At 34.4% G+C, this 26,952-nt stretch overlaps 1 protein-coding gene across 2 annotated transcripts; it reads left to right on the forward strand.

Annotated features, from left to right (window-relative positions):
* The first annotated feature begins 2,008 nt into the window (after positions 1-2,008).
* On the forward strand, positions 2,009-20,675 carry Klp10A (kinesin-like protein 10A). Of its 2 annotated transcripts, XM_018546745.1 has the most exons (13): positions 2,009-3,026; positions 3,744-3,838; positions 5,035-5,208; positions 7,371-7,517; positions 9,276-9,306; positions 11,339-11,741; positions 11,927-12,500; positions 12,718-12,967; positions 13,077-13,231; positions 13,364-13,570; positions 13,712-13,886; positions 16,323-16,415; positions 17,857-20,675. In XM_018546745.1, exons 1-13 carry the CDS (start codon positions 2,009-2,011, stop codon positions 18,012-18,014), a joined length of 3,480 nt encoding a protein of 1,159 aa, XP_018402247.1. In that variant the 3' UTR covers positions 18,015-20,675. The 2 variants fall into 2 exon arrangements, with proteins under 2 accessions (XP_018402247.1, XP_018402248.1); XM_018546746.1 differs by lacking the exon at positions 16,323-16,415 and having other exon boundaries at positions 2,472-3,026.
* The last annotated feature ends 6,277 nt before the right edge of the window (positions 20,676-26,952 follow it).

Here is a 26,952-nt window from a genome sequence, read left to right on the forward strand (position 1 = left end):
ACTTATATTTACGAGCAGTGTAAAAATAATAATGAGAAAAACAAGCAAAATTAAGGTATCGATTAAAAAAAAATACTTTATTATACAACACAAGAATATTCAGATTCTTGAGAGCAACTGTTTCTTGTTGTAATAAATTATTTTTAAATCACACTTTAATTTTGCTTGTTTTTAGCTTTATTATTTTTATATTGCTTTGCAAAATATAATATATACGATGCTTTTTTTAAATTTTATTTTCAACTGAACAAGAATACTGCTTGGACAATATTTTTTTAATTTTACTGCTACAACTTTTAATATTTCTCAATTTAATTTGTACACGATACCGGCATTGCTGCAATGTTTCTTGCTGGTCGGATGACTCGCGTATGTCTCGTCGGGCGGAATCAGACGGAATCGGTATCGTAACCGATAGCGCATAACGCCTGGACTCATCAAGGCGGGCCGAGAAATTGTTTATATGGTGGGGGCCCCGCACCAGGCGAAATTATACTCACTCTGGGAGTCATAATAAATGCGTTTATGAAACGCTGCTCGGTGAACGTTGTCAGTCGAACGAGTCGCGTCGCGCGACGCTGATACATCACGGATGCGTCATCATCGATTTTTCCGATGGTCGCTCGATCCATCCAACTTGGGAACGCGCGAATTTTTTGGTGCGACATTAATTATCCCGCCCCAGTTTCGCTCTATTAACTACTTCGTCGCGTTACACGCTTCGTAATGACTGTGCCTGGCTGTCTGCAAGTTACATGTGCGACGAAAAATAAAATTTATAAGCTTTATAAAATTTAAGAAAATAAAGTCAAAATTATGTTACATTAAAATGGAAAATTAATACATTGAAGAAAAAAATTTAATTAAATATGATGGAAAGAAAATGCAAATGTTTCCTCAAATATTTTTTTAAATAATTGATTATTTATAAAACAAAACATAAAAAACAAGATTATGTATAAAACAATAATTATAGTTACAAATTATAAAATTTTCTCTATCGATAAAAGGAAATAATGAATTGAAAGGCCAATGTTTAAAACTGTATTTTATGATGGACTGTAGTGTCAAGAGTTAATTTTTTATATTCACATGACGTCTCTTGTATATTTTTTGTAAGCTCGTAAATTAGACATACCGAACATTGTTCATCCAAATGCGTTTATTTTTGGATCCCGAAGAACGTTCGCTAAAGCGAATATGCTCCCGAAGGATAATCCACGATCGTGCGCTTGAAAACAGTGAAAAAAAAGACGATGTCTTCGGTGCCTAAAAGCCTCCGCTTTTTAAAGATCGAAACAGAGTGCCACGAAGAATTTCATGAATTTTCGCCGCGGTGTCGTGTGCGTGACGGGCATTGTCCGGGATTAAACCTGCACGTTCCTGAAGAGGTTCCCTACGAATCGATCGCGCGAGTTGTCTACAGTCCTCCGTTGTCTTCGATTCGATATACTTTCAGTGATACCTCTCGCACAAAATACAGCGATACCAATAGTAAGAATACATCCAAGTTCGAGCAAATTGTTATCGATGACGAAGTAGTGGTAGAACGTGCCAATCTTTTCATTGACTTCAACAGCGTAAATGGAGCAAGGCTAGTTACCCTGGGATATTACTAGATGACTATAACTGTATAATCTACAAGAATTCGTGAGAAAAGTATAGGAATTGCATCGGAGTTGTTAACATATCGTGGGAAGAACAAGGATTTATACACAGGAATTGATGCATCGGAATTTATGAAATTATCATTAATGATGAGATTACAGACGTATAATTTTAAACGTCTCTTATAATTTTTTAATGCAAATTTATTATAAACGAATTATAGATGAATTATAAAACGCGTGTTAAGAATAATTTGTTTATGAATTGTTGTGGAAGATAAAATATATCTTGTAAATATATGTCGTAATATTTTAACGTCAAGAAAGTTACTATTAATAATAAGATAGCTTAAACTTTTTCCTTTAACAATACAATATTTTTTATTTACTGTAAATTCAATATGGATTGGTTATCTCTTTGTGTCTGCGGTACAAAGCGCAATTCCAACGATAGAAAGCTCAAGAAGAATGGAAAGCGTAAAAAGAACAAGAAATGTAAAAAGAATTCCAAGCAGAAAGAATCATGCAAAGAGTTGCCGTTCATTGTCGACGAGTTTTTGCGCAAATCGCAGGATGAACAATTAAAAGAAATCGCAGAAAAAGATTGGACGAACGGAGAAATTGTTAATTATCTCAATGATTGCGCGATAAATCAAATCGCATTGACTGATCAAACTGATCCATTGGAAGTCAATGGTTCACTGTCTTATCAAATCAGTGAAGATCATGAGAGCTTTGAGAAGGATTCTCTCAAGGACTCGGAAAGAAATGCGGAATCTGTTGAAGAACTACGTAATATCGATTATTATGACGATGCTGTGCTGCATTTGAGAAATGCATTGTGTACGGCGGACGAAAAGCAAGTCAAATGCATCTCCGATGAAGAGGCAGATCTAGACGAATCCGTTCCGAGATCGGTGGTATCCGAAGGTTCGTCTTGGATGTCGGAAATCGAAGATAGACAGGATGCGGTTCTGGAATCGAGTTTTGATAAAAAGTTCCACGAAAGAATTTCATCTAGAATTAATTTTTCCGACGAGAAGCAAGAAAAGTCGAAGGCGAAAGCCGTCCCGAAGAAAAAAGGAACTAACAGAAACATTCTTCCACCGATCAAAGGAAGATCTCGCACCGAGACTTGCATGGATAATGAGGAACTGCAAGTTCATGAAGAGACGAATAAATTTGGTTTTAAGAGAACCGCAGCGTCTTACGAGCGAAACGAGGTTCGGCGGAAATTGAACTCTTGCAGCTTCGAGGTTCGACCGTACGAAGATGAAGAACGGAGTGGAAAAGAAAAAGGCGGAAAAACAATGAAAATTCGAGGCGAGGGATCCATGATACCTAGACTCGCATCTCCACTACGACAGAGAATGAATTCGATCAAGAACGACAGCGATAAATCAGAGATTGTGGAAAACGGTATATCGTTGCGTGTAAAAAATCATCATGCACACATAAGATATTTGATGAAGCAAACTTAGAAATGCAACGTCTCAATCTTGATCTTATTAAAGTAGTTTTCGATTAAATTATTAAAAGAAATACTGGTTATATGAAAAAAATGCCCCATTATTTTTTCAGTTTGACTCTGTTATCGAAAATTAGTCTCTTTATAATTTACTTAACTTTAATTTATTACTATACATGGTTTGAAGAACTGGAAAATATATTTAACAATTCAATATTATTACACAGAAAGAACGGTTTTCTTGAAGTATATCTATAGATACAAAATTGAAAATAATTTTATTGGATGATCAAATAATTATGTAGGATGCTCAAATTGATTGTTAGAATATCAAAACTTTTCGCAGCTTACTCATCATGCTTGGATTTCTCCATCATAATTCAATGATCAAACAACATTATTTTTAGATTATATTGTATATCCCTAAATTTTTATATATATTTCAGCAAAATCGTTTTTTTCATGTAGACATCAAGATTCAGCCTTGACCGTATTTGACGCTCTTTTATTTATTTTATGTTTATTTGACCCATAGAAAACTATCGAGAAAAGAGAAAATACGCTTTGTTAAGTACTTTAACGTAAAACGACGAATTCGTGTACACTCACGTAATCATTATAACCACATTGTAGTTCTTATACATTGTAATGTACAATTCTTGTTTCAGGTCGCGTTCACTCTGCAGTTGTCTCCGGTATCAATTTAGAGCAGCGCACCGTAACTGTAGAATGGTTCGAGAGAGGAGAAACCAAAGGCAAAGAGGTAAATGTGTGCACGCTCGTAAATTATTCTAATTTATAATTACTCAGAAGTAGAGTAACACAAGTTTAAGTTGGATTAAAGCTATTTTAAATTTAAGTAAAACTGAAATTAACTGGGGTAATTAAGATAAATATAATATAATTAATACTCATACATATTACGAAACGATAAAATATGATTTATTTATTATTAGTATTTTTTAATTTTTATCAGTTTTACATTAAACAGAATACATGTAGTTTGAGAATTCCTCTGTTTAAATAATTCGGTATATTTTCTTAGTACAGACTTTCTCGTTTTCGCAGAATTTACTTAAAAACTATATACAGTTGCCTACGCATGTTTCCTCGGACACATACATGTCAAGTGTGTTTTTATCTCATATTAATGGAAAATAATGGCGCTACGGGCAACTTTCTCTCACGATTTCGCCGCATTGAACTGCAATATTTTAATTCCATTCATCCGTAGGTCATGGTTATTTGGTTGTTTTCAATTCCGTAATGCTTATGCAATGCCACTGGGCTAACTTACAGCCCGCTAATGGGGGCACGAATCTATTTTTGACCGGTTTGCAAGTCCGCAGATTTACCGTCAGTCAAACCGGTCAGGTCGAACGTGACTTTTGTAAAAAATCGCACGATACAAGAATGAAACTCGTGAGAAAGTGAATTTCCGATCGTGAACGAAGTATCATATTCGACTTCTCGATTTTACATTTTTTTTTGTGATTTTTTTGCGAATTCCGGTAACAATTTTGTTTTACGTTTCATAGATAAATGCTAAATGTTGAATTTAAGAGGATAACTCATTAATTGTCCATTCTATGTTAATGCAGAGACTTTTTTTTCAAAGATCCTATTAATTCTTCCATAATTTTACATTTTAATCGCGGAATTAATTGCGCAAGATTTTGTATTATATTAATACACACTAATGTATCATCAAAGTTTTATTCCACGCCGAAAGGTAATTTACGTAGTAATAATTTGCAAACTATGGAATTTTAAATGTATTTTCATTTAACTAATTTCTGTTCTTTTACGTGTCGCACAATTTATTGACTTGGTCCCAAAGAAACGGATAATCTTCATAATGTCGTTTCTGCTTTAAAATTAATGTCGATTGCACATTTTAAGTATAAATTAAAAGAAATTGACAATTCAAAATTATTTCGATTTATTAAATTTTTTTAGGTGGAAATCGACGCGATTCTTGCCTTGAATCGCGATTTGAATCAAAAAATGGGACCACGAAACGAGACTATATGTGCGTTGCCGCAGGCGATGAAGATAGGACCACGAGACGACAGTATGTGTGCGCTGCCGCAGGTGATGAACAACCACATGTTGGCGTCCTCAAAAGCAAGGGTATGTATTTGTAGAGTTAATTGATTTTCTCAAAACCCATAGTTGAAACGTCGAGTGGTGCGTTCTAGACCATTGTCAAGCGTAGATTCAATTGTCAATTAAATTTTGAAAGATGTAGAAAGACTGCTGCTCTTCCACATTCTATTCACTCGGAGATCTCCTAAAAATACATTTAGCACTCCTGTAGAGAAACATTAAAAAATTAACGACACGAGATAACGGAAATTGGAGATCTTTATTTTCTCCTTAATTAATCTTTTAATTAAAAAATGTACAAACAGGTTTTAGATTACAGAGGAACTTACCTATCCATTTGACAGATCAGCAGAGTAGTACGTGTACTACTATCAGATAAACCAACTCTCGCGAAAGTCTCGCAATCATTCAGACGTTGATCCGTGAATGACGGCGCGCGTGCCACTTTGCGAGTCGAACTCCGCGCGGGACTTAAACGCGTCCGCGTAAATTCGCGGTCGATCATCGACTGCCTTGGCAGAATTCTGTTTATCGGTTGCCTGGGCTACGTGAAATAACCTCGCTCCTAATATGGAAAGAATAATCCGATCCCGCGTCTCGTGGCGTTTACACCGCGGTAGGCATGTTCCAGTACCTGTACGTCTTTCAGGTAGGAGTCCCCGTCACTCGTAATCGGTCCACCACAAGCCTTTGAATCTGACGTGACGATGACCGTGGAGTCTGATCTCGTCAGGTCTTCGGCTTCCCCGTCACGTGGAGCCCGCGTCTAAGATAAACAATTGCGACTTCCGCTGCAAAATTTGCATCGTGCGTTTGTTGCTTCTTTTATTCTTGTAGAATTAGATGAAAGCTTTTTGAGATTGCTCCTAAGTTTGCCCTAAACAGTTCGCAGATATGTGATTGTGTAGTTTGAACTCTTCTTATTAGCAATACTTGTACCTACATGCAACAATCACGGTACACAAAATATATATATATATATATATATATATATATATATATATATATATATGTCGTTTATCGTAATACTTAGTTCGCGTAATTATAGATTTAATATTCACTAAGATCTGATTGCACCAATATTACTTTGTTGTAATATATATATATATATAGGTATAATATAAATTTCAATTACCATTTGATCACGCGATGCCACTCGGTCGTTTCAGTCGGTTCGTCTCGTGCTCATTATGTTAAAAATTGGAAAATTTACTTTGAATTATCGAAATCGCTTCTAAAATAACTTGCATTTGTACTTTTATTGTATACGGAAAAGGAAAAGGATATATTTATGAAAATTGAAATATTAAGAAAAGTATATTTTGATTATATTATACGTTAGAAAAAAGTTAGCTCTGATGTATTAAAGATTGAAAAGCGATAGAGTCGATGATAAAATTCGAGGGCTTGAGGTGCCCAAGCAGTACAAGAATTCTATAACCCTTGATGATAGTGTCGGTATCGTTACATCGTTATACACAGTTTTTTTAAATATAATATCTTTCAATTAGATAATATCTATGCAACGCGATAATATAATATTTGACACTAGTCTAGTTTCTATTGAAACTCTCAATTCGCTTGCACTTCGGTGCAGGTCAAATTTAGAGTGTCATTTCCATTAGAAATAGAAATCTTGTGAAAAACAAAAGAGCTTCTGAAATGAGCACATTTAAACGCATTTCTACCGACTTAAATTTGGTTTTACGCCGTATTAGATACTTCGGTGGAAACTAGACTACTGTCGAGAGTTATAAACTCCTAATTTTGGATCTGAACAATCCATGAGTTTAAATGTCCAAGGATCCATTCGTAATTTTAGAATATGATACATTTCCTCAAGAAATTACCAAGCCTGTAAATACGTCGATCGATAAAAGTCAAAATCCGCAGCGTCATTTTCGCTACTAACATGGTAACATCTTTTTTTTCCTCCATGGACGCTGCTCATAATCACGGACCTCGTGTCGACGATGGACCATCAACCATCCTCGGGCAAAACCGATCGATAACAAACCGATCTCGAATACGAAACTCACGTCGTCTCGGCCATCGCTCATCCGCAAAATTGTCGTCTTTTTTGACAACTCTCCCCCTCATCGATTCCCTCGGTGGCTCCGTCGACCACGGGTGTAATCGTCCGATTGATTTACGTAAAACTGGTCACGACCGCGATCTGCGGTAAGGAGCCGGACTCCTCGGCTGAGGAGGACGAGGGAGTCGACGAGTCAGAGAACCAAGAGGAGGGCTCCCTCGGACGCCATGGTGGTCACACCACGAGAAACGGCCTCGCAACCGCAACGCTTCCTGTACGAGTCACATCTCGTCTCTCGGTAACGCGCACCAACCTTCCCCTCATCACCGCAATCACTACAACCGAAACACAACCCCCTTTACAGCAGTAGTCTTCCATGGTTGTCGAACCGATCTTAGCATCTTCGAGACGCTTGCTTTTACGATACCAATTTATGATATCTCGCGAATTTTATTATTTGATTCATAGTGAATAAAGAAATTGTACGGGGATTATACGGTGTATAAATCAATCTTTAGAAACATTATTTAACTTCACAAAAGATGATATCTTATAATTACTGTCCATTACAGCTAACATACATTATATGTCTTTCATATAAGAATGAGATAATGATATATCGCAATTTCATGGTGTTTTATATATCATAAACATTTGATGCAAGTGGAAAGCATCATGAAATTTATTACTACGCCATAACACAAAATGATATTGAAAGATATATGTATGTGAAGTTACGTAATCATTTATAAAACATAATTTATGAACATTGAATTCTATCTAATTGATTACACTCTGTCTAATTTTAATCAACATTGATTATTTATCATTAACATGAAACTTGCAGCTGTTTAAAATTAATTTAATGTTGTTCAAACCTTAAATGGAAGCTTTCTAATAAAGAAACTTAAAGAAAATTTTGTGTTTTTTTAAATATGTGACTAACTTCTAATGAAGAAGACTCTAGAGTGTCATAATTAGTTTTTGAAAGTCAATTTGAAAAAAATTAAAAATCAGTCAACTGCTCGTGTAGCATAAATGAGTTTCAAATAAAACTAAAACTTGATATTACTTTCTAATCTAAAATTCCTTAAAACTGAGTTTTTTTAATGAGATAATCAAATTATGTAAGATAATCAAATTATTTAAAAAAAAATTCTGTCTACTTTATTGGATTTACTATTTTGATTTTTTTTTATTTAGATTCGAATAAAACATTATCCTATAGATTAAGTTTCATAAAAATCGAACAAACAGTTTACAAAATAAAAGAATGTGTGACTTTAATAAGATCGCCCGTAAAGGTTAAACAACTATTTTGAAATATTATTTTCAAGATCGGTAAAAATGTTGTAGTTTGAAGTGCAAAACACCTTCTTGATCTGCATGAATTTTGAGATTCAGTGTCTAAAGCTTCTCTCGCACAGAAGATGCTAAAAGAGCGTTCGCTACCTTTCACCTTTTCTCTATCACGAGTGAAAAATGTCAGCTTTTCTCAAACTGTTCATCCACCAAAGCACTGCTAGTCGCTACCATTTCTTTTCACCCATTTCGCACTCGCTTGAATTCGACGGGATCTCGACAGGTTGATATCGTGGCGAGTTAGCTGAGCTGGCAACTTATCGGATATCCAGTAGACGACTAGCGAGAACTTGCTTCACGGCATTCTTTCATTTTCGTTCACAGAAATGCTTAGTTTCGTGAAACGGAATGGAAGATTGCTCAGTGCGATTGCTCTATACCGTGACTGGGTCAAAAACCGTGTCGTTACGTACGGCGATCGATATGTAAAAGGAACGCGCGGGCGTGATTAACGGGCGGATCGATGTGAACCGTTTTCTTATCTCTTGCGTCCTGAATGTATCTGGCGGAATATATTGGCAAAAAGATGTATTATACACTCGGCTTCGGAGGAAGCACCGTTTTATTATTTTTCGTTTGCATCACTTCTTAGATTGTAAATCGACAAACACTCCTCTCTTCGTTGCACGAAGAAACACCACCATCCTCTTTAATTTAAACAGCTAAACATAATCTGTTCTTTTTTTACTTTCAGCACTCCACCAGGCCGTCTATTCCAGTGAAAGGTACGTTAACCACGAAGATTTTTTTCGATCCTTTGCTATCTCGTTACACTTTGCTAAAGCGGCATCGTTATCGGTGAAATCGTGACGCTTACAATAAACTCCGTGCGTGTGTGGTGATGTCTGTATTTTCGCACTTCGAAAAATTTTCATCATGAAATAGATTTCTTGGCCGTTTTAATTGCAACGGTGTAACATGTGTTTTAATTATACCGCTAAATAAAACGGATATAGAAATCTAACGAAACTAGACTAATTGCATGCGTTCGCTTACACTCCACTTCGCCGATCTTTGTTTGAAAAGGGAGATTGGTGAACACGGAATAAATTCCGACACGCTTCCAGATTCACGCGCCGATAAGCGTGGATGACTGTCAAACTTTCGGCGTTCGATAAGTCAATTTTGTTGTCGGACACCGCGCCTGGTTGAGCGCATGTTCGTCGTCTTTTCACCCAGATAAAGTCAAGTAACGACGAGCCTTCGCTGAACGTGTGTACGGCTGAGCCGTGACTATCGATATTCGTGCACCGTATGCAAGGCAAGGGCAAGGACCCCGACGGAACCTACAGTACGACGTGTAGACCAGCTAAGGGGGTGATTTTGCTGCTGACCCTTCTCTCTCTCTAGCACTGTTCGATTTACCTCAGTGCGCACCACCCGGAACGTCGCTCTTATTTGCCTCTCGCAACGAACGGCTCGGTTCTTAAAATTGTCGAGATTTCACATATGCCACGTCTATCATGAGATTCGATCCGCTCGCCTATTGCTTCCGAAGAAAAAATAAAATCCGAAATTGCGAAAGTACAGATGTCACCGGCGATGACAACCAGATCCTGACGCTTCGAATCGAAGACGACGCCGGTAATGTGTGTGATGGATCTCGTGTTGGAGATTCTGTGATGTCGTTGTTGATAATATGTATTATTGAATCAGTTATCTCTAATCGTACTCTATAAATTTTTTTAAGTGGAATTTATTCTAAAAAAAGAAATTTCTTTCCTTTAGAATAAATCACACTCGAAGAATGGGTAAAAATCTGCCACTCTTATTCAAGAGTACAAATTTTTTGCATTTTTGTTAATAGTGGCAATTTCTTTTAGAGTGCAATTTCACTTCAAAAAATTTAAAGAGTAGTGTAAAGATTTTCTCGGGTTTGTATATGATATTTTTACAAAATTTTTATAGTTAAGATTTTGAGTAAATTGAGATAAAGCTGTAGTCAAAAATTACCTCAATTTACTATTATATCTCAATTTATTATAAATCTTGATGTGCTACGCCAATTTTGACGACGGCATTGTGTTCAGTGTGAAAAGAATTTCGGGATAAAGTGATTTTTGAATGAACTGTATAATTACATTTAAGATTTAAAATTTAAATAATCATATACTTATTTGTAATAAATAAATCGAATAATTATCTAAAATTTATTTAAAAGTTCTTGAATTGTACTTATAAATGCCGTCGATTTTATTGGTAGAAATAAGGTTTTGTAAAAAAATGTTTCAAAATGATTAAAGACGCAACTTTTTATCTATTTCATCTTAATGTCATTCTACGGAAATTCTAGCGACAGTGTTATGTTTAACTTGAAAAAACTTGTAGAGAGATATGTGTTATGATAAAATGATTTTTTGTTGAACAGTGTACCTGAACGAAAATGTACGTCTAGTAATCCTGCGATTTTATCTCGAATTAAACATAAGGATGAATTAAAAATAAAAAGTGATTTCGCGCATTTCGCGAAGGAACAGTAAAGTGCAACTGCGTTTAAAACTTAAAAAATTTTTTGTAGTTTCTTTTTACTAACGTAAGAAATGCAGATTTTCTTTTCCACTGATGTATAATGATTAGAAAATGAATATCAGATTCGAGGCGTCAGCGTAAAAAGAATTGAGCGAAAAGATTGAGATATATCACGCGAGATCAAAGATTTATATTTTCTTTTTGATTTTAATCTTGACAAAGTCGGTTTGATTATCAAGGGTAAAAAGGACAGTGCGGGCACCATTAATCTTCATACCAATGTTTCAGCTGGTTCGAATAGACAATTGTCACGACCAACGGGTCGACCGACGAACATAATGTCAACCACGTCGGTGAACGGTCACGGCGAATCAGTTTCCGGTCTCACAGGACGTCGGGAACTCGAGAATATACCGCCAACACCGACGACGGCCGCCACGCAATGCCTGATGACTCCGGTGCAGAACAGACAGCAGAAACAAGCTCAACAACAGCAACAACAACAGCAGTTACAACAAGCCCAGGTAGAGAATGGTCGAGGTAGGCGGTCCAACGTCGTCAAAGAAGTCGAGAGATTGAAAAAGAATAGGGAAGAGAGGAGGCAACGACAAGCAGAACTTAAGGAGGAGAAGGAAGCGCTAATGAATCTGGATCCAGGCAATCCAAATTGGGAGTTCCTTGCCATGATAAGGTTGCTACTGATTCTAAAAAATGATATTGTTTAAGAAATATGGTTTAATATTATCTATATAATTGGAATTGCATACCTCGAATAAATTATTGATATTCGTGGAATATCTGTAAACTTAAATGTTTGGTAGGAGATGCGATGTATCAACTGTATTGTTTAATTGTATTTATTTGTCTAATTTGCAGAGAATATCAAAACAGCATAGAATTCAGGCCGTTGCGGGAGACTGACGCTGTGGAAGATCATCAGATCACTGTGTGCGTAAGGAAACGTCCACTTAATAAGAAAGAGCATGTGCGCAAGGAGATTGATGTGATCAGCGTACCTAGCAAGGATCAGATGGTAGTACACGAGCCAAAGTCCAAAGTCGATCTTACGAAATATCTTGAGAACCAGATCTTCAGATTCGATTATGCGTTCGATGAGACGTGCAACAACGAGATAGTCTACAAATACACGGCCAAACCGTTGGTTCAAACGATCTTCGAGGGTGGCATGGCCACGTGTTTCGCGTACGGTCAAACTGGCAGCGGCAAGACCCATACAATGGGAGGTGATTTCAATGGCAAAACACAGGACTGCAAGAAGGGTATTTACGCCATGGTTGCCAAAGACGTGTTCAAATGCCTCAAAATGGCCAAGTATCGGCCCCTAAATCTGGTCATTTCCGCTAGCTTCTTCGAAATTTACTCTGGTAAAGTGTTCGATCTTTTGGCGGACAAAGAGAAACTGAGAGTTCTGGAGGATGGCAAACAACAGGTTCGCTTTATATTGAAATCAGAAATTTTAATTGGATCTGATTGCTAAATAATTGTTATTAAAGCTTGTCAATCGTGCTTATGTTTAATATTACATATTTATTTTGACACATGTTTATTGGTTATCTTTCATTATATATCAGTAAAATTCTTTAATCAATTAGAAATTATTCGTGATAATGTAATTTAATTTGAAATTTTCTCATGTTTAACAATAGGTGCAAATAGTTGGTTTGACGGAGAAGGTTGTAGAGACTTGCGATGAAGTATTAAAGTTAATACAACATGGGAACAGCGCCAGAACGAGCGGTCAGACAAGCGCTAATTCTAATTCTTCGAGATCACACGCGGTATTCCAAATAATAGCGCGTATCCCGGGTACACACAAGGTGCACGGAAAGTTTTCGCTCATCGATCTTGCTGGTAATGAAAGGGGTGCTGATACGTCGTCTGCTAATAGGCAAACTCGTGAGTAAATGTATAATCAATCCTAAACGACAACCAAAATGATTATAATTAATGATCTAGGTCTTCTCTAGTTTTGTGACGTAACTGATGTCGTTACTGAAACTTTTAGGAATGGAAGGTGCTGAGATCAATAAATCTCTATTAGCATTAAAAGAATGTATACGCGCGTTAAGTCGTAAGGGTACGCATTTACCTTTTAGAGCAAGCAAGCTGACTCAAGTATTAAGGGACAGTTTTATTGGTGAAAAATCAAAAACATGCATGGTAAATTGTTTCATAATTATGTTATTATGAAATAAGAATCTCTCTCTCTCTCTCTCTCTCTCTCTCTCTCTCTCTCTCTCTCAACAAAAAAAAAAATATATAGATAATTTACCAGGTATTTTTCGTTTATAGATAGCAATGATTAGTCCCGGGATGAGTTCCTGCGAGCATTCCCTAAATACATTGAGATACGCGGATCGAGTGAAAGAATTGGCGGCAACTGATCCTACCGAAATAAAAGCTTCACCGACTGATGATGACCGGGGAATGAAAATCGAGGAACAGGGAAACAATAGTGTATTGTCGGATAGTGATTTAGCGCAGCTTCGATCTCTCAATGTAAGTGATTGTCTACAATTCATAACAATGTTATAAAATTCCACAATTATAAATCGAATAGAGTAATTAAATATTATTCATTGATATTAAGAAAAATGTATATATTTAAATATAATATGAAAATGAGATACTTCTTCACAGGAAGGTGAACTTTCGCAAGATCTGTACACTTTCCATGAGGCAGTATCAGCTCTGCAAATGTTAGAAGAAGAAGTGTTGGACACGCACAAACTGGTCATGGATAATACGACTAAATTCCTTAACGACGCGCATAGTGTGTTCAGCGCGACTCATGAAGTGGATTATGATCAAGAAGGTAAGATAAATTTTTGTTTGCACATTTACGTTTTTTATTTGGTTTTCTGTTTGTTACTGCTTTAATCTCTTACACCATATTGTGCTGGACGGTGTACTTCTGTGGAGAATGTAATACGCAATTTCGACGTGTTCCTTCCATGTGTCACAGAAGCATGTCTTCTTTTTTTTCGATGTATCGAGAAAATCAAGCTTTCAAATATGAAAAATTGATATTTATGAGGCTTTTAACGTCAGATTTTCGTGGTAAAAATTCACAGACATCATGTGGCGATAAGCATCGAATCTTCTTAAGTGACGATTCATGTTGCTTTTATTGAGATTATTCCGTCAGTAACTTGTAGTAAAAACTACGAAACGTTGTATTTGCCGGTATCACAGTGCATCGCATTTTATAACAGATACGCGCAGTAAGACTAAGGCAAATTCGATCGTCACGTTAAATCGTCACCGGAGAAACAGCAGCCCGACAAACACGACGGTAATAAGTGACGACACGGACAGCGACACGCAGACTTTAAACACATTGGAAATAGATACAACTACGGAGAATTCTTTGATGTCTCCCTGGAAGAATGAGATGGAGCACAGAAGTGATTTCAGTTTGAATGACACCGAGGAGGACTTGAATGTTCTTCCTCACACGCCTGTCAGGCCCATTATTAAGAAGAAAAGCATAACGACCGGTCAAATTGCTAAAAAGAATTCAATTAATGAAGGCACGCCCGTATTAGAACGTTCTATTCAAAGATCCATTCAAAACCAACGGATCAAAGAATCCATTATTAACAAAAAGAAGACTCAGAAATATCATTGGTCTGGTACATTCCGTATTAAAACAAGCCCTAAAAATATGCATTGTAATACGTATTATTCGCCTCGCAAAAATAAATCATATGACGTGAAAAATCAACTGACGAATTATAATTATTACTCCGAGGACTTCGCGAACAAAATATCTACGAGTAAAGAAGATATTTTTTACCCGAACAAATTTGATTCTCAAACTATCGATGATTCGTGGAAAAAGTGGACCGACGACAGTATTAGCTGCCAGCCTTATATCGATATTTGCGTTAATGATTTTGAAAGATGTAATTTTAAAGACTACGATACCGATCAAAAGAACTATGCTTTACCGACAGCGTTTTCTAAAGTTACTTTAAAACGAGGAAAGATAAGCGATAAGAATAAGAACACACATGATGTTGATTCGCGAACAGACAATAGTATTATTTTATATTCTCAACTTAAACATGATATCAGTAATGTTAACAAGGAAAATGATAATCTTTGCACTGCCAAAGAATTGGTTGAATCTTCAATAAATATTAAAGCAAATATTAGAAAAACGATTAATGATGAAAAGAAATCTGCTACTCAATTAGATTGCTATAAAATTTGGTATTCTCTGCTATCTTTCTTTAAAAATGTTATTTTATTTTTGCTGCTGCCAACAGCATACATTATCTTTTTTATTTATGTACAAATGAATGAGGATGAAAGACAGAGTAACATATAATTATTTACATAAAACATATAAATTAATCCTAAGCCTCATATTTTATGTTTTTATACGTGTGTTATTCGTATAAGAAAGTCAATAAAGGAAACGATAATTGATGCCAATGAGAGCCAACATAATTGTATAATTCATATATATGTTAATCGCCAATTACAGATGTTTCGACCTTATTATGCCTTGAGAACATGTGAAAGGTCGTCTTACACGAGCTCCGATATTTGTTGTTACTCATACACGGAGGATGACCCAATTTTAGAGTCAAAACTTCTGTAATTGAAGATTAACATACATATACATTATATACCATATATTTGGATTATACACGCAATTATGTTGACTCTAGGAATTATCACTTTTTTTATTGATTTAGCTTTGAAGTTTTTTTTAAATTTTATCGTATACAAAATTGCTTTTAGAATGCTGTTATAATTTTAAAAAATCTTTTTATTTAATTTTAATGAAACTGCATTCCTTCGAGTTTAAGCACTTGGCTGTATGCACGATTAAAATGTTACTAATTCTATGTGTGCCATATATATACAGTAATGTTATGTTAAATGTATTTTGATGTTCCGATCGCATTTCATGTGCAGCATTCGTCGTTTATTCTGTAGAATTAGTTAGTTTCTATATTTTAAGATCTTTTTAATTTTAAAACAACATTTTAAATGAACGACATCTACTACAAAAATATGACATATGTATGAACTTATTATAAATTACGTATTTTAAACCACATTATTTTATCAATATTACTAGCTTTTACAAAATACGGCTGGCTATAGTTCGGATTAAAATCATAGCATAAAGTATAATTTTTTAGGTGCCTTATATTTGTACACATTATATGAAAATCACATTGCATTGTATACCTGTAGAAAAAATGTAATGTAATACCAGAAAACGTTACAGATTTGAGGCGGAAAAGAACAAAGTTTGAGTCACCCTACCTGAGGAGTTTCTCATTACGTAGACGTCTTATAGAGAGAAAACTATTTTCCGACGGTACGATAATATTATTCGATTAACAATTCTATAAAATAGTTCAGAAACAGCTTGTTTTAATGTGCACCATATGTATACTAATGATACGCGTCACATTATTTCCTCATGTCGATATCACGCATTTCAATGAAATATATCCTCAAAAATAATATTTTTTAGCGATTTGGTATCGGAAATTTTACTTGACTTTGCCAATGTAACGTCAGAAATGGATTTTCTTCTCATCTATTTAACAATTTTTTATTTCTGCCAGATTATGCGGTATTTATAATGAAGCATCAAAGTCGTTCAATTTTCAAGACAATTCGAATCATTTGATCTTTTTTAACTATATCTATTATTATAGATACATTTAAAGAACAGCAAGTTCATGAACTTATTGTTCCAATAAAACCGTATATGAATACAAACTGTAGTATTATACAGCAATATTTTTACAGTATTAATATCATATTTCCTAGACTTTTTATTAAAATACAAACAGATTCTGGGAGGGTAAACTCAACATTTTTCTTTTCTTTTTTATTGTTATTATATATTGTTGTAATTTATTAAATGTTATGACAAGTGTATTATTAAAAAAATTTATATATGTATATGTGTGTACTGTAGAAATTTGAATAAGATAGGAAATTAGCAATGTTTTATATATAAAATATGATTAGTATGTATATCTTAGAAGCGTGAACGTATTAGTTTATTATGTACGTAAACCGAATCTTTATTAATAAATGTTATTTTTGTGGATTATAATAGCTAATGTCACATTAAGGATGATTATATGTTTATAAGAAAACAGCTCAATCTCTGTGTGTTCAGCTTAAGCTTCAATTTGTGTAGCGATATCGATATTTAATAATTGTATTTATGTGCATATTCACATTTTATAAACAATATTCACATCTCTTAATTATGTAACTCCAGGCGCTTTTAGATTGATTTATAAACCGATATAAGTTAGATATTAATATACAAACTCATTAATTTTTATAATTACCATATGCTTTATGCAAAAATAGCTTGAGTAGTAAACTTGTAAACTAGATTTAAGCTGTCCTTAGGTACTGTTTTTAAATCACTAACGATTACGTTTTAATTAACATTATAATTCTTGTTTTTATGGGTTTCATTGCAATATATTTTCGCTGAAGCATTAAGACGTCACTAAACTTATTATATGATCATTAAAGCTCAGTAATTATATTTTTTTCGACTACAGCTAAAACAGCAATGAAACTCTATGACAAACATATGGCTATTATTCACGTTTTAAGAAGATGTAAAGTTAAACACGGTGCTCAAATAAAGGGGAAATAGCTCTAGCGTTTACTTGTGATACATTACCTTTATGTGTATCCGATTTAATCCTTAACTACGCTAAGCTGTTGTGTCTAATCATGCTCTTGGGTGCTCTGACGGGTGTGCGTGTTATCTGTTGCAGCATATGCCCAAAAGTGGGAGCAGTTGTTAATACAGCAACGTGACATTCTGAACGCTGCGCTCGACCAAGTCAGCCAGTTCCGCGGACAGCTGTTGCAGGAGGAACAAATCAGCCAGAAGATGACCCGAATGCGCAACATCTCCACGCGGTACAATTAAAAATGTTATCTTTAGCGAACGCGAAAAAAAAGACACATAAAGTAATTATTTCTCACCGGTGAAAAAAGTCCGCTTCTTATGTGTGTATCGACTCTTAATTACAACAGCGCGCGAAAAGCAGATATGCCATGACACTAGTGCGACAGTCATAGGAACGCAAAATGTAACAAATGTCTTGCCTTCGAAATTGCTACGAAATGTACGTCGTCGATATAGCAAAAAGCTCGACTCGTAAATCTCACCTTAGCGATCTTGTATCATATAACGATTCTTCTCGAATGATTCTCCATTGTAAAAAATGAAAGAATAAGAAAATTCCGCAGGATGGGATATGTAAGCCGAAGTATGGCAGGCATAATAATAATTGCTTAAGGATTCATCAGCGAAAAATTATTTGTTTTTACCGCAATAGATACGTTCGTCTCGGCGGAAGTCGAAGAACTTTTTTTAGCTAGGTTTTCTATTTAGTGCCTTTTTTTAGTTTCAAACTGTAAGAAATTTTAAGCAAATCCAAAATTTTTCGCGAAAACAATGATTCACACATATTTGATTTTGGCTCGGAAATCAAAGTTTTGTCAGTATGTATTATAATTGCATATTTATCGAAATGAGTTCTTACATGTTCTACATATTTTTGGGCCGCACCGAGACCAGCAAAATTTTAAGCCGTCAACGACACATCGATACTCTATTGCATATACCATTTGTTCATCATTGAAATGCAACGCACCGCAAATAACAATGCATAAGTTATTACGCCGTCAGATAAACACTCGTTTTTTAGGCTGTAGGATGCTAGGTATATTATTGAGGGGACCCAATGTATTATTGGATAAAGGAAAAAAGCCTTAGTGAGCCGATTTGCCAAGAAACGCATGTCATGGCGATACTTTGTATACACTCATTTAACACACGCATACACATGTACACACACGCGATCGACTCTTTCATAAACCAAATAACGACTGATTTCGAGAGGATGAACAAAAAAGAATGTAACTCTTAGCTCGTAAGAAACTATTCAGCGGCGCTCTTATCCGGATATTTAAGTTTCTTAGTATTAATATCGTCGACGGCAACAAACGGTCTTTTTTTTTTTACGTTATTAAAAGTATGAGATTAAAATCTTCATTTGATTTATCAACGCATACTCTTGTGTTTTTTTCCTCACTCTGTCGAATCGTAACGCTCGCAAAGTGATCTCAGCATGTGCGCAAACTTGACAAGCTTAACTACGGATACGTCCACTGGAATACCGTCGATTTTTATCACGATTATAGTTACTACAGTGAAGTTTTAATGTTGCCCCTATGGATATATTTTCTTTTTGACCAGAGGAGATTGATTCTTCGTAAGATATAAAGCAAAGATTCTAATCCCATTTCTGACCTCTACATTCTCTAAGATACATCGCGATAATTGATACCAATATAATGCTAATATTATATTATCTGGAATTAATATAAAGACAAAGAACAGCATTCTTTGGCCGGAAATATAGAACTTCTTCAATAAGTAATAAGAAGCTAATGATGTTTCAGCATTTGTATATAAATTAAACATAGCCATTTTATTTTTCCTTTATATTTTACTGCCGGTTTCTCGATGTTCGTTTCTATAACTCATGCAGACCGACTAGTTTTGTCTTATCACGATTTGTTGAAGATCATTGCATTACGATGCAAGAAAATATATCGCACCGCAGTCGCACTAGACAATAGAGAATTAAGAAGATTTATAACGTGTATCGCGCGCACGTCACACGACTTTATCTCTTGAAGATTTCACTCCAGATGCTCTTGTATAAGCGTAAAATCCTCGTGCGTGTCAGTCTCGCGAGTTAACAATCATTACTACGTATACGCTCGATTTTGTAAACGTGTAGAATGTTTTAATAACTCGAGGAAAGTTACTCTCAGTCTTGGAACTTAGAAATAAATTAACAAAGTAACAACAATATATATAACGCGCGGATAGATGAGAGTAACGGAGCATCGATCTTTCTTGTGTTGACAAGATTTACGATTTTTTATATAAATATATAGAATACTCAGCGCGGAGTTGTAAAGAAATTGTTTGAGATTACTGTTATATTAAAAGATGAGATAGTCACGCATGCTGCCGCGAGGGCATTCTCTAACTTAATACTTATCGAATATATAATATTGATTGAAAATTGTGACCACACACACGTATTAGCGAGTTGTGCTTCACTTGTCGATAAAATTTATCCCTCGCTACATATCCGACATCTTTGCGATGGTTGCTAAATAGGTATGTGTCACCTTGATTAACAAACGCTAAACGTTTCCGAGGCAGTTTACGGCTGCTGTAGCTCAGGCACATATGATATTTCCCCATTGTCGGTTTTCTAACTTAGTTTTTCTTTAAGATGAAAAAAATCGCGTTTCACCACCTCGAATATAGTATTTTTTAATAAATAGTGGCGCGATAGGGAAAGATGAGGCTTAGTAATCGAAAGATGTTAATATATTTCTTATTTTTTTATAACTGTATAATTTATGCGAGAAGAGAAGGAGAAATCAAATATACGACACGTATCCTCCCTACATCCTTGTCCTATTATATGTCGTACTTAATAGTCGACTTCTGAACTATTCTAATTCGATGTGCACAGAAAAGTTTTGGATACGTATGAGAGGTTTCACGTTGTTGCTTAATGAATGAAATAAATCAGATTGGAAAATGAACGTTCAGTTACATTCCTCATCCTAATCGTCTCAAGATAAAAAAAAATGATATGCTAATAGGAAATTAGAGATATTTTCCAGCAAGAAGTAAGAAACAGATAACACAATATAAAATGCAATAATTCATTACATTCTTATCTGCTAATATTAAACAAAGAGAAAATTAATCATATTACACTGTCATCTGGCATTTGATGGAAAGCACTGTAATTATACAAAAAACTTCTTATGTAAAACCGCATTCTTTAATTTTTAACACAACTTTTACGATATTTGATCATTGTGTTTGAATTATTAGAAGAAACATTAAAATTGCTATTTTGTCAGTCAGATCTATGTATCGACCATGCACGGAGAAACTTTTTTCGTAAAATTTACTCTGAAAATATATAGTTACGGTACAATACAATATTTTAAAGATTTTTATCGTACACTTCAATAAAATTAATCAAATTTATTTTACATATTTGTTTTATTGTATAGTTTTATTAATAAATGATTTACATCAAATTTTTTTTCTTCGAAAATACAATGTTATCCTATAGCTATCTTATTTTCAGGATAAATTCCAAGAAAAAATGCTTTCTGTGTATGACTTTCCTTAGGTCAAACATAAAAATTATATATACACGTACATGAAAATTTTACTTTTTACGTTTCCATTTTAGTGAAAAAGTTGTATGATCGATACACTCTCTGATGGATTCTGTTCAGAATGAATTCCTTTCAGAAATATTGTTTTCTTGGAAAACTCAATAGATATCTAATTGTAAAAAATAATTCCGATCGGAATCCATTCCGAATAATATGTACTTTTATTACCTAGACCTAAACGGTATGATGCAACGAAGGGATTCAGCAGGATAGGTCATCAAATTGTGTAATTATGAAACGAATTAAAGCATCGTATAGATATACAGGTAGGTATTAATTTTATTTTATACTTGGTAAAGAGAGAGAGCTGCACAAGACAACGATTACCGGAAATGCATGCGTAGACAGCACACGTGAATACGCGTAAACGTGATCAAGCGGATTTTTTTTTATACACCGAATGATACAGCTGACCACGAAGAATTTACCCTAAGGAATTTCTAGCGTCCCATAGACACATCGTCCTGCCAGACTATCTAACAATTTCATCAAGCAATAACAATGGAAATCTTTTATCGGTACGCTCGATCAGTGCTGTGTTTGACGTGTTTCGTCATTTAATTCTTTTTCCATGGTAACAAAGTACGCAGACCTGTTCAACTAAACCAACCATTTATACTAGTTTTTTTTTTCATTAAAAGCCTAATTTCTTACTGTATAACATGTCACATATAACACAAAGATTTTTCTACTATCTTTTCACTACATCATATACATACACGCATACATTAAGATGTATGTATGTACAACTAAAATACCGTTCTGTACATAAAATGTCTTTTTTCACCATAAAGAAAAGAACGTGCGAAATAAAATGTACTACACGACGTGCTTAGCGGCTAACGCGCGTCAACTCTATATAGTTTTAAACGATACTACGTCCTATATTTTCTGGCGGAGATAGTGACTGTACAAAGATAGAGGAAACTCGTGTGCCTACGTCGTCGCTGATAGTCGCGAACACGATGCAGCCACATGAGCGTCTCGCGCAAGGGGGAAAGAAAAAAAACCCGCAGTTATCTTCTCTAACGGTATATAACATGGAATGGATTCCGAAGAGATGTGCTCTCAACACGACTAACGACATTTGATATATTTACAGTCATTGACGTGCGGAATATATCGCGAGCCCGTTTCCAAATCGCACCTTCGCACTTCAATCGCTCATCTATTTATTCTTCACGGCCTTTACATTAATAGACGGCTTTTCTATAAAAGGAACCGACGCTTCTTGTCAGAATCAACGAGTAGACGTCCGGAGCTTTTGATCTAAAAATTTTATATATATATATATATATATATGATGTATCGGTTAATATATTAATAAGAAAAATGTATATTAGGCGTTAATATATCAGAAATGTAATAGGAACATATTTATACATTTAAAGCGATAAAAATTAATATTGTATCGCTGGCATGTTCGCGACACTCTGTATACATCTCGTTATATTGCAGATGCTCTCAGTTCCTTCTATATATTCCCAAGGCACGAATACTTTCCTGTTCACAATCAAGATAGCTGTATTGCTCACAACTTGATTCACATCGCACAACTGTAATCATTAGAGAAATAAGACTCGATATCAGACGTCTTTGTCTGATTAATATATAGCTATATGTGTGTATGTGTATACTCTATGCGTGTATGTGTGTCACGCGCGCGTACATGTGACATTGCAATGCAAACACAGAGCTGTACATTTATTTTACACGAGAACAATTAAGGGGATTCTTACACGATTTTTTCTCTTATCGAATAGGAAAATTTCTGTGCACTTTCAAATACATATTTCATCCTCACATTCCTGCTATTACACATAAAAAAAATTGCGTATATCATATCGATTACATAATTACGTAATATAAAAGACAGCCAAGGCACAAATTTGGGCGGCGCGCAACAAAGTATATAGTGTTTCATCAATCCTTAAGAGCATTAAGCTTGAGGTCGAATTTCCACAAAAGGAAGTTCAAAGGATCATTTTGAAGAGCATCAGGCACGAAGGCTCAGGTAAGATTGTTTTGTAAACGGGCATCGCAACTAATCTATAATGATTCAGTTAATAAGAAAATTAAGACGTAGTGATAATGTGAAATATAAACTGTAAGTATAATCTTACATAAGAAACTATCCACGTACACGTACATCTTGCAGTAATGCATCGTGCTCGTCCGAACGTGACAGAGCTCAAAAAAAGATTTCGCAATACCTATCTAATCGATTCGCTATTCATCAATGCAGATTACGATTCAAAAGAGATCTCTAATTATAGTATAGTATACATTTCTTTATGAAAAGCCAATCAGGCATAATCAGATCACATCTTGCAGAAAGGAACCAATTCGGAGAAAGATTCAGAAATTATTATGGCATTTTTTTGTCTTACCTTTAACAGTTTTATCTTCTAATATAGAATACTGATCGGTTCCTTTATACAAAATTCGATTAATTATCATTTTATCAAACAATAAATTTTTCTTATAGAACGGGCTGAAAATATCTTACATTTTACCCTTCTTTTTTTTGTAGTCATCGATTATTGTCTCCATCACTTGTGCAATTGGCGCAATTGTACCACATTATGCAATATCGAATAAACATTTTATCGACGTCTACGTTTGTACAAAAAACATCATGTTTCAATTTTACGCAACTATAAGTTACATCTTATTTTTTTCTTATTTTAAGCAAATCCCTTACTATTGTCTATTATAGAAAAATTATAATGCTATTAGAGCCAAATAAGCTTTGTTCCCCTTCGTACTTTTTTTGTTTATCATCAAATCGCAAATTTGCCAAATTGAATAGCAAAGAATCACAGCTAGGCACACGTCGGCAAAACTAGTGATAGCAAATGGCAGTGAAATAAGATGGTATATTGTCTATAATTAGGCACTGTTAATATCTAACGGCTTCAAGACACTCGTAGAATCGATGTACTTTTGAGATATTTGATTTAAGACTTTGGAAAGTGATTAGATACAATGAAAGAATTGCATTTCTCTGATGAAATATCACAGTGCGTAAATTAAATATTATGCAAATATTTCTTTTTTTTTTTTGGCACCTTTCAAAATGTAAAAAAAGTAACAAACGTAATATCAAGCTTAACTCCAATCAATTGATAAACTTTTACTCAAGTAATATTAACTTACTGAGACAGATGACTTCATTATACACACATACATCACTCACACACTTGTATTTTATATATACGTGTGTACGACATTTCCATACAGAAATATGTACAGCACATAAAATTTCATATATAATTTGTAATTAGGGAATAGAAGTATGTGTCAGTAACACCGTTACTTTTTCTCGTTATTTTGTCATAATAATTATTTAGTAATAACAATTTTTTATAACAGTAATTATAATATCGGAATTGAAAAAATCAAATGTTACTTGTAATGAATTGAAAAAGTCACTTATTACTGAAAAAAGTAATTTTTTATTTGTAACTAGTTACTTTTATTTATTGCTTACAGCGGAAAAAGTAACTAATCGAGCGTTACAAGTTACTTATTCCTTTTTTTCAATAAATAACGTGTGATAAGATTACTTTTCAAAGTGATTTTCCTGATTGGGAAAACTCGCCGGCTCGTGTAAAAGAACACGATAATGTCGCTACGTTTGTCTTAGCTCCGAGGTACCGTGTAGTACTCCTGATAAGAGCTAAATCGATTAAGGTCTATGTATGCTCATTCAATAGCTTTCATTTGGATGTATAATAAGTGCTTTTATTTTTTTCTCTACCCTACAAACGGAGGAAGTTATTGCAAAGTTCGGATGTGAATTTTTTCTTATGATACGTCGTCGTTACTGTGTAAGTATTTGTAATTATTTGCAAGCCGCCGACTGTACAATCAAATTTCAATGGTTCTAGCACAATCATAGAAGAGCATTATAAGAGCATCCTTGCTGTCTGTGATAGAGAATAAACTACAAAGTCTAACTCAAAGAACAGTTACAGTTAAATTCAAAACGCTGCGACGAACGCAACAAGAGCTAACGAACGGTTCAACGCATTTAGCAAATCTTTTCGACAAACACAAAAAAGGGAAACAGGAGCTTGAAAAAGTGCGAATATTTTGTAAGGTAAAGAGGCAGAATTAGAAAAAGAGATCGCTAAACTATTTAATAATCAGTCGATAAATGTTTATGGAGCTGTTTAAATAGTAACAGTGAACATAACGACATAGTAACTCTTCCATTCCCTATTTGTAACACATAAAACTTACTTAATCATGTACTGTTCTTAGGAATTTTAATACGGAAAGCGTCGAATCGCTTGTTGCACAACACGATAATTGAGAAGAGTACAATGCAATGTAATGTACGTAGAGATGGAGTAAGCCATGAATCATAGAACTTTCTATAGATTAGTGAGTTTGTTTCAATATATATCATTGGACGCAGTTAACTTTTCTTACAGTCAACGTGAGATCAACGTCCAATGTTTTACATTGAAATAGATCGCTACTCAATAAAAGCCCGCTATTATAAGTTATCTAGCGATAGATTTGAATAAATCTATATAGACGTAAATGTACTTCAAAACATACATGTAACTCAACAGACATAATCAGTAGATTATGTTTAAATTAAAAAAACAGAGAACATCTTTTCTTTTCACCTTATATAATTCGAAAAACTTACTTTCTTTTATACAACAATTGTATGTTTTTTTCTACACATCACAATAAATTTAAAAATTGTTTCAATAAAAGATTAATTAAAAAAATTTTGTTTGTAACACTGACAATATCTCATTAATAAGTTTCCGTATAAAATAAAGTATCAGACTGATGCATAGATTTAAAAATATTTCTTTATATATATATATATATATATATATAGTATATACAATGGTAGCAGAAATAATATATAGGTACACTGCAGATAAATCATAATTTTATTTGCAGAAGACAAACAAAAAATATTCAGATCAATTAAATGGATTAAATATAGCATTTGGAGGCCTTCTCATAGTTAATGCGCTATCAGATCCGAACAAATTAATCTTTATTTCGTCGCTCCAAAGAATATTTCTCCACTACTTCTCTCTGTCTTCACCAACAGTTTTTAAATATTTATTCGCAAAAGTTAAACGATCTCTAATATTCTTCTTACTCAACAGTTTTCTTGGAGTTCTAGCACATAATTTAGTATTTTACAGCCTTTGACGAATTGTTCTTGCTGATATTGGTGCATTAGTTTGCTCGTTCGAGTGTAAAAGAACTTGCAAAGGGATCGGCTTTGCATTTTCGAAGTAATAGCCGGTCAAATACTTCCATTGTTTTTCGAGATCTCCCTCGCGATTCTACAAACTGCTGTGCTTTTAAGACATTAGCAATCATATTTCTAGACCGTCCTATCAATTTATTTCCCTCGAGAGGTTTTCCAATCTCTGACAATATAAAAATGTTCAATAAAATTTAATAACCAGCAAACCGCTTGTACCTATTATTTCTGCCACCAATCTGCATGTATGTATATATATATATATATATATAAATAAGTATACCACTATACTCTCTTTCTCTCTCTCTATATATATATGTAT

Source organism: Cyphomyrmex costatus, unplaced genomic scaffold (assembly GCF_001594065.2).
Source record: "Cyphomyrmex costatus isolate MS0001 unplaced genomic scaffold, Ccosl1.0 scaffold583, whole genome shotgun sequence".
NCBI lineage: Eukaryota > Metazoa > Arthropoda > Insecta > Hymenoptera > Formicidae > Cyphomyrmex > Cyphomyrmex costatus.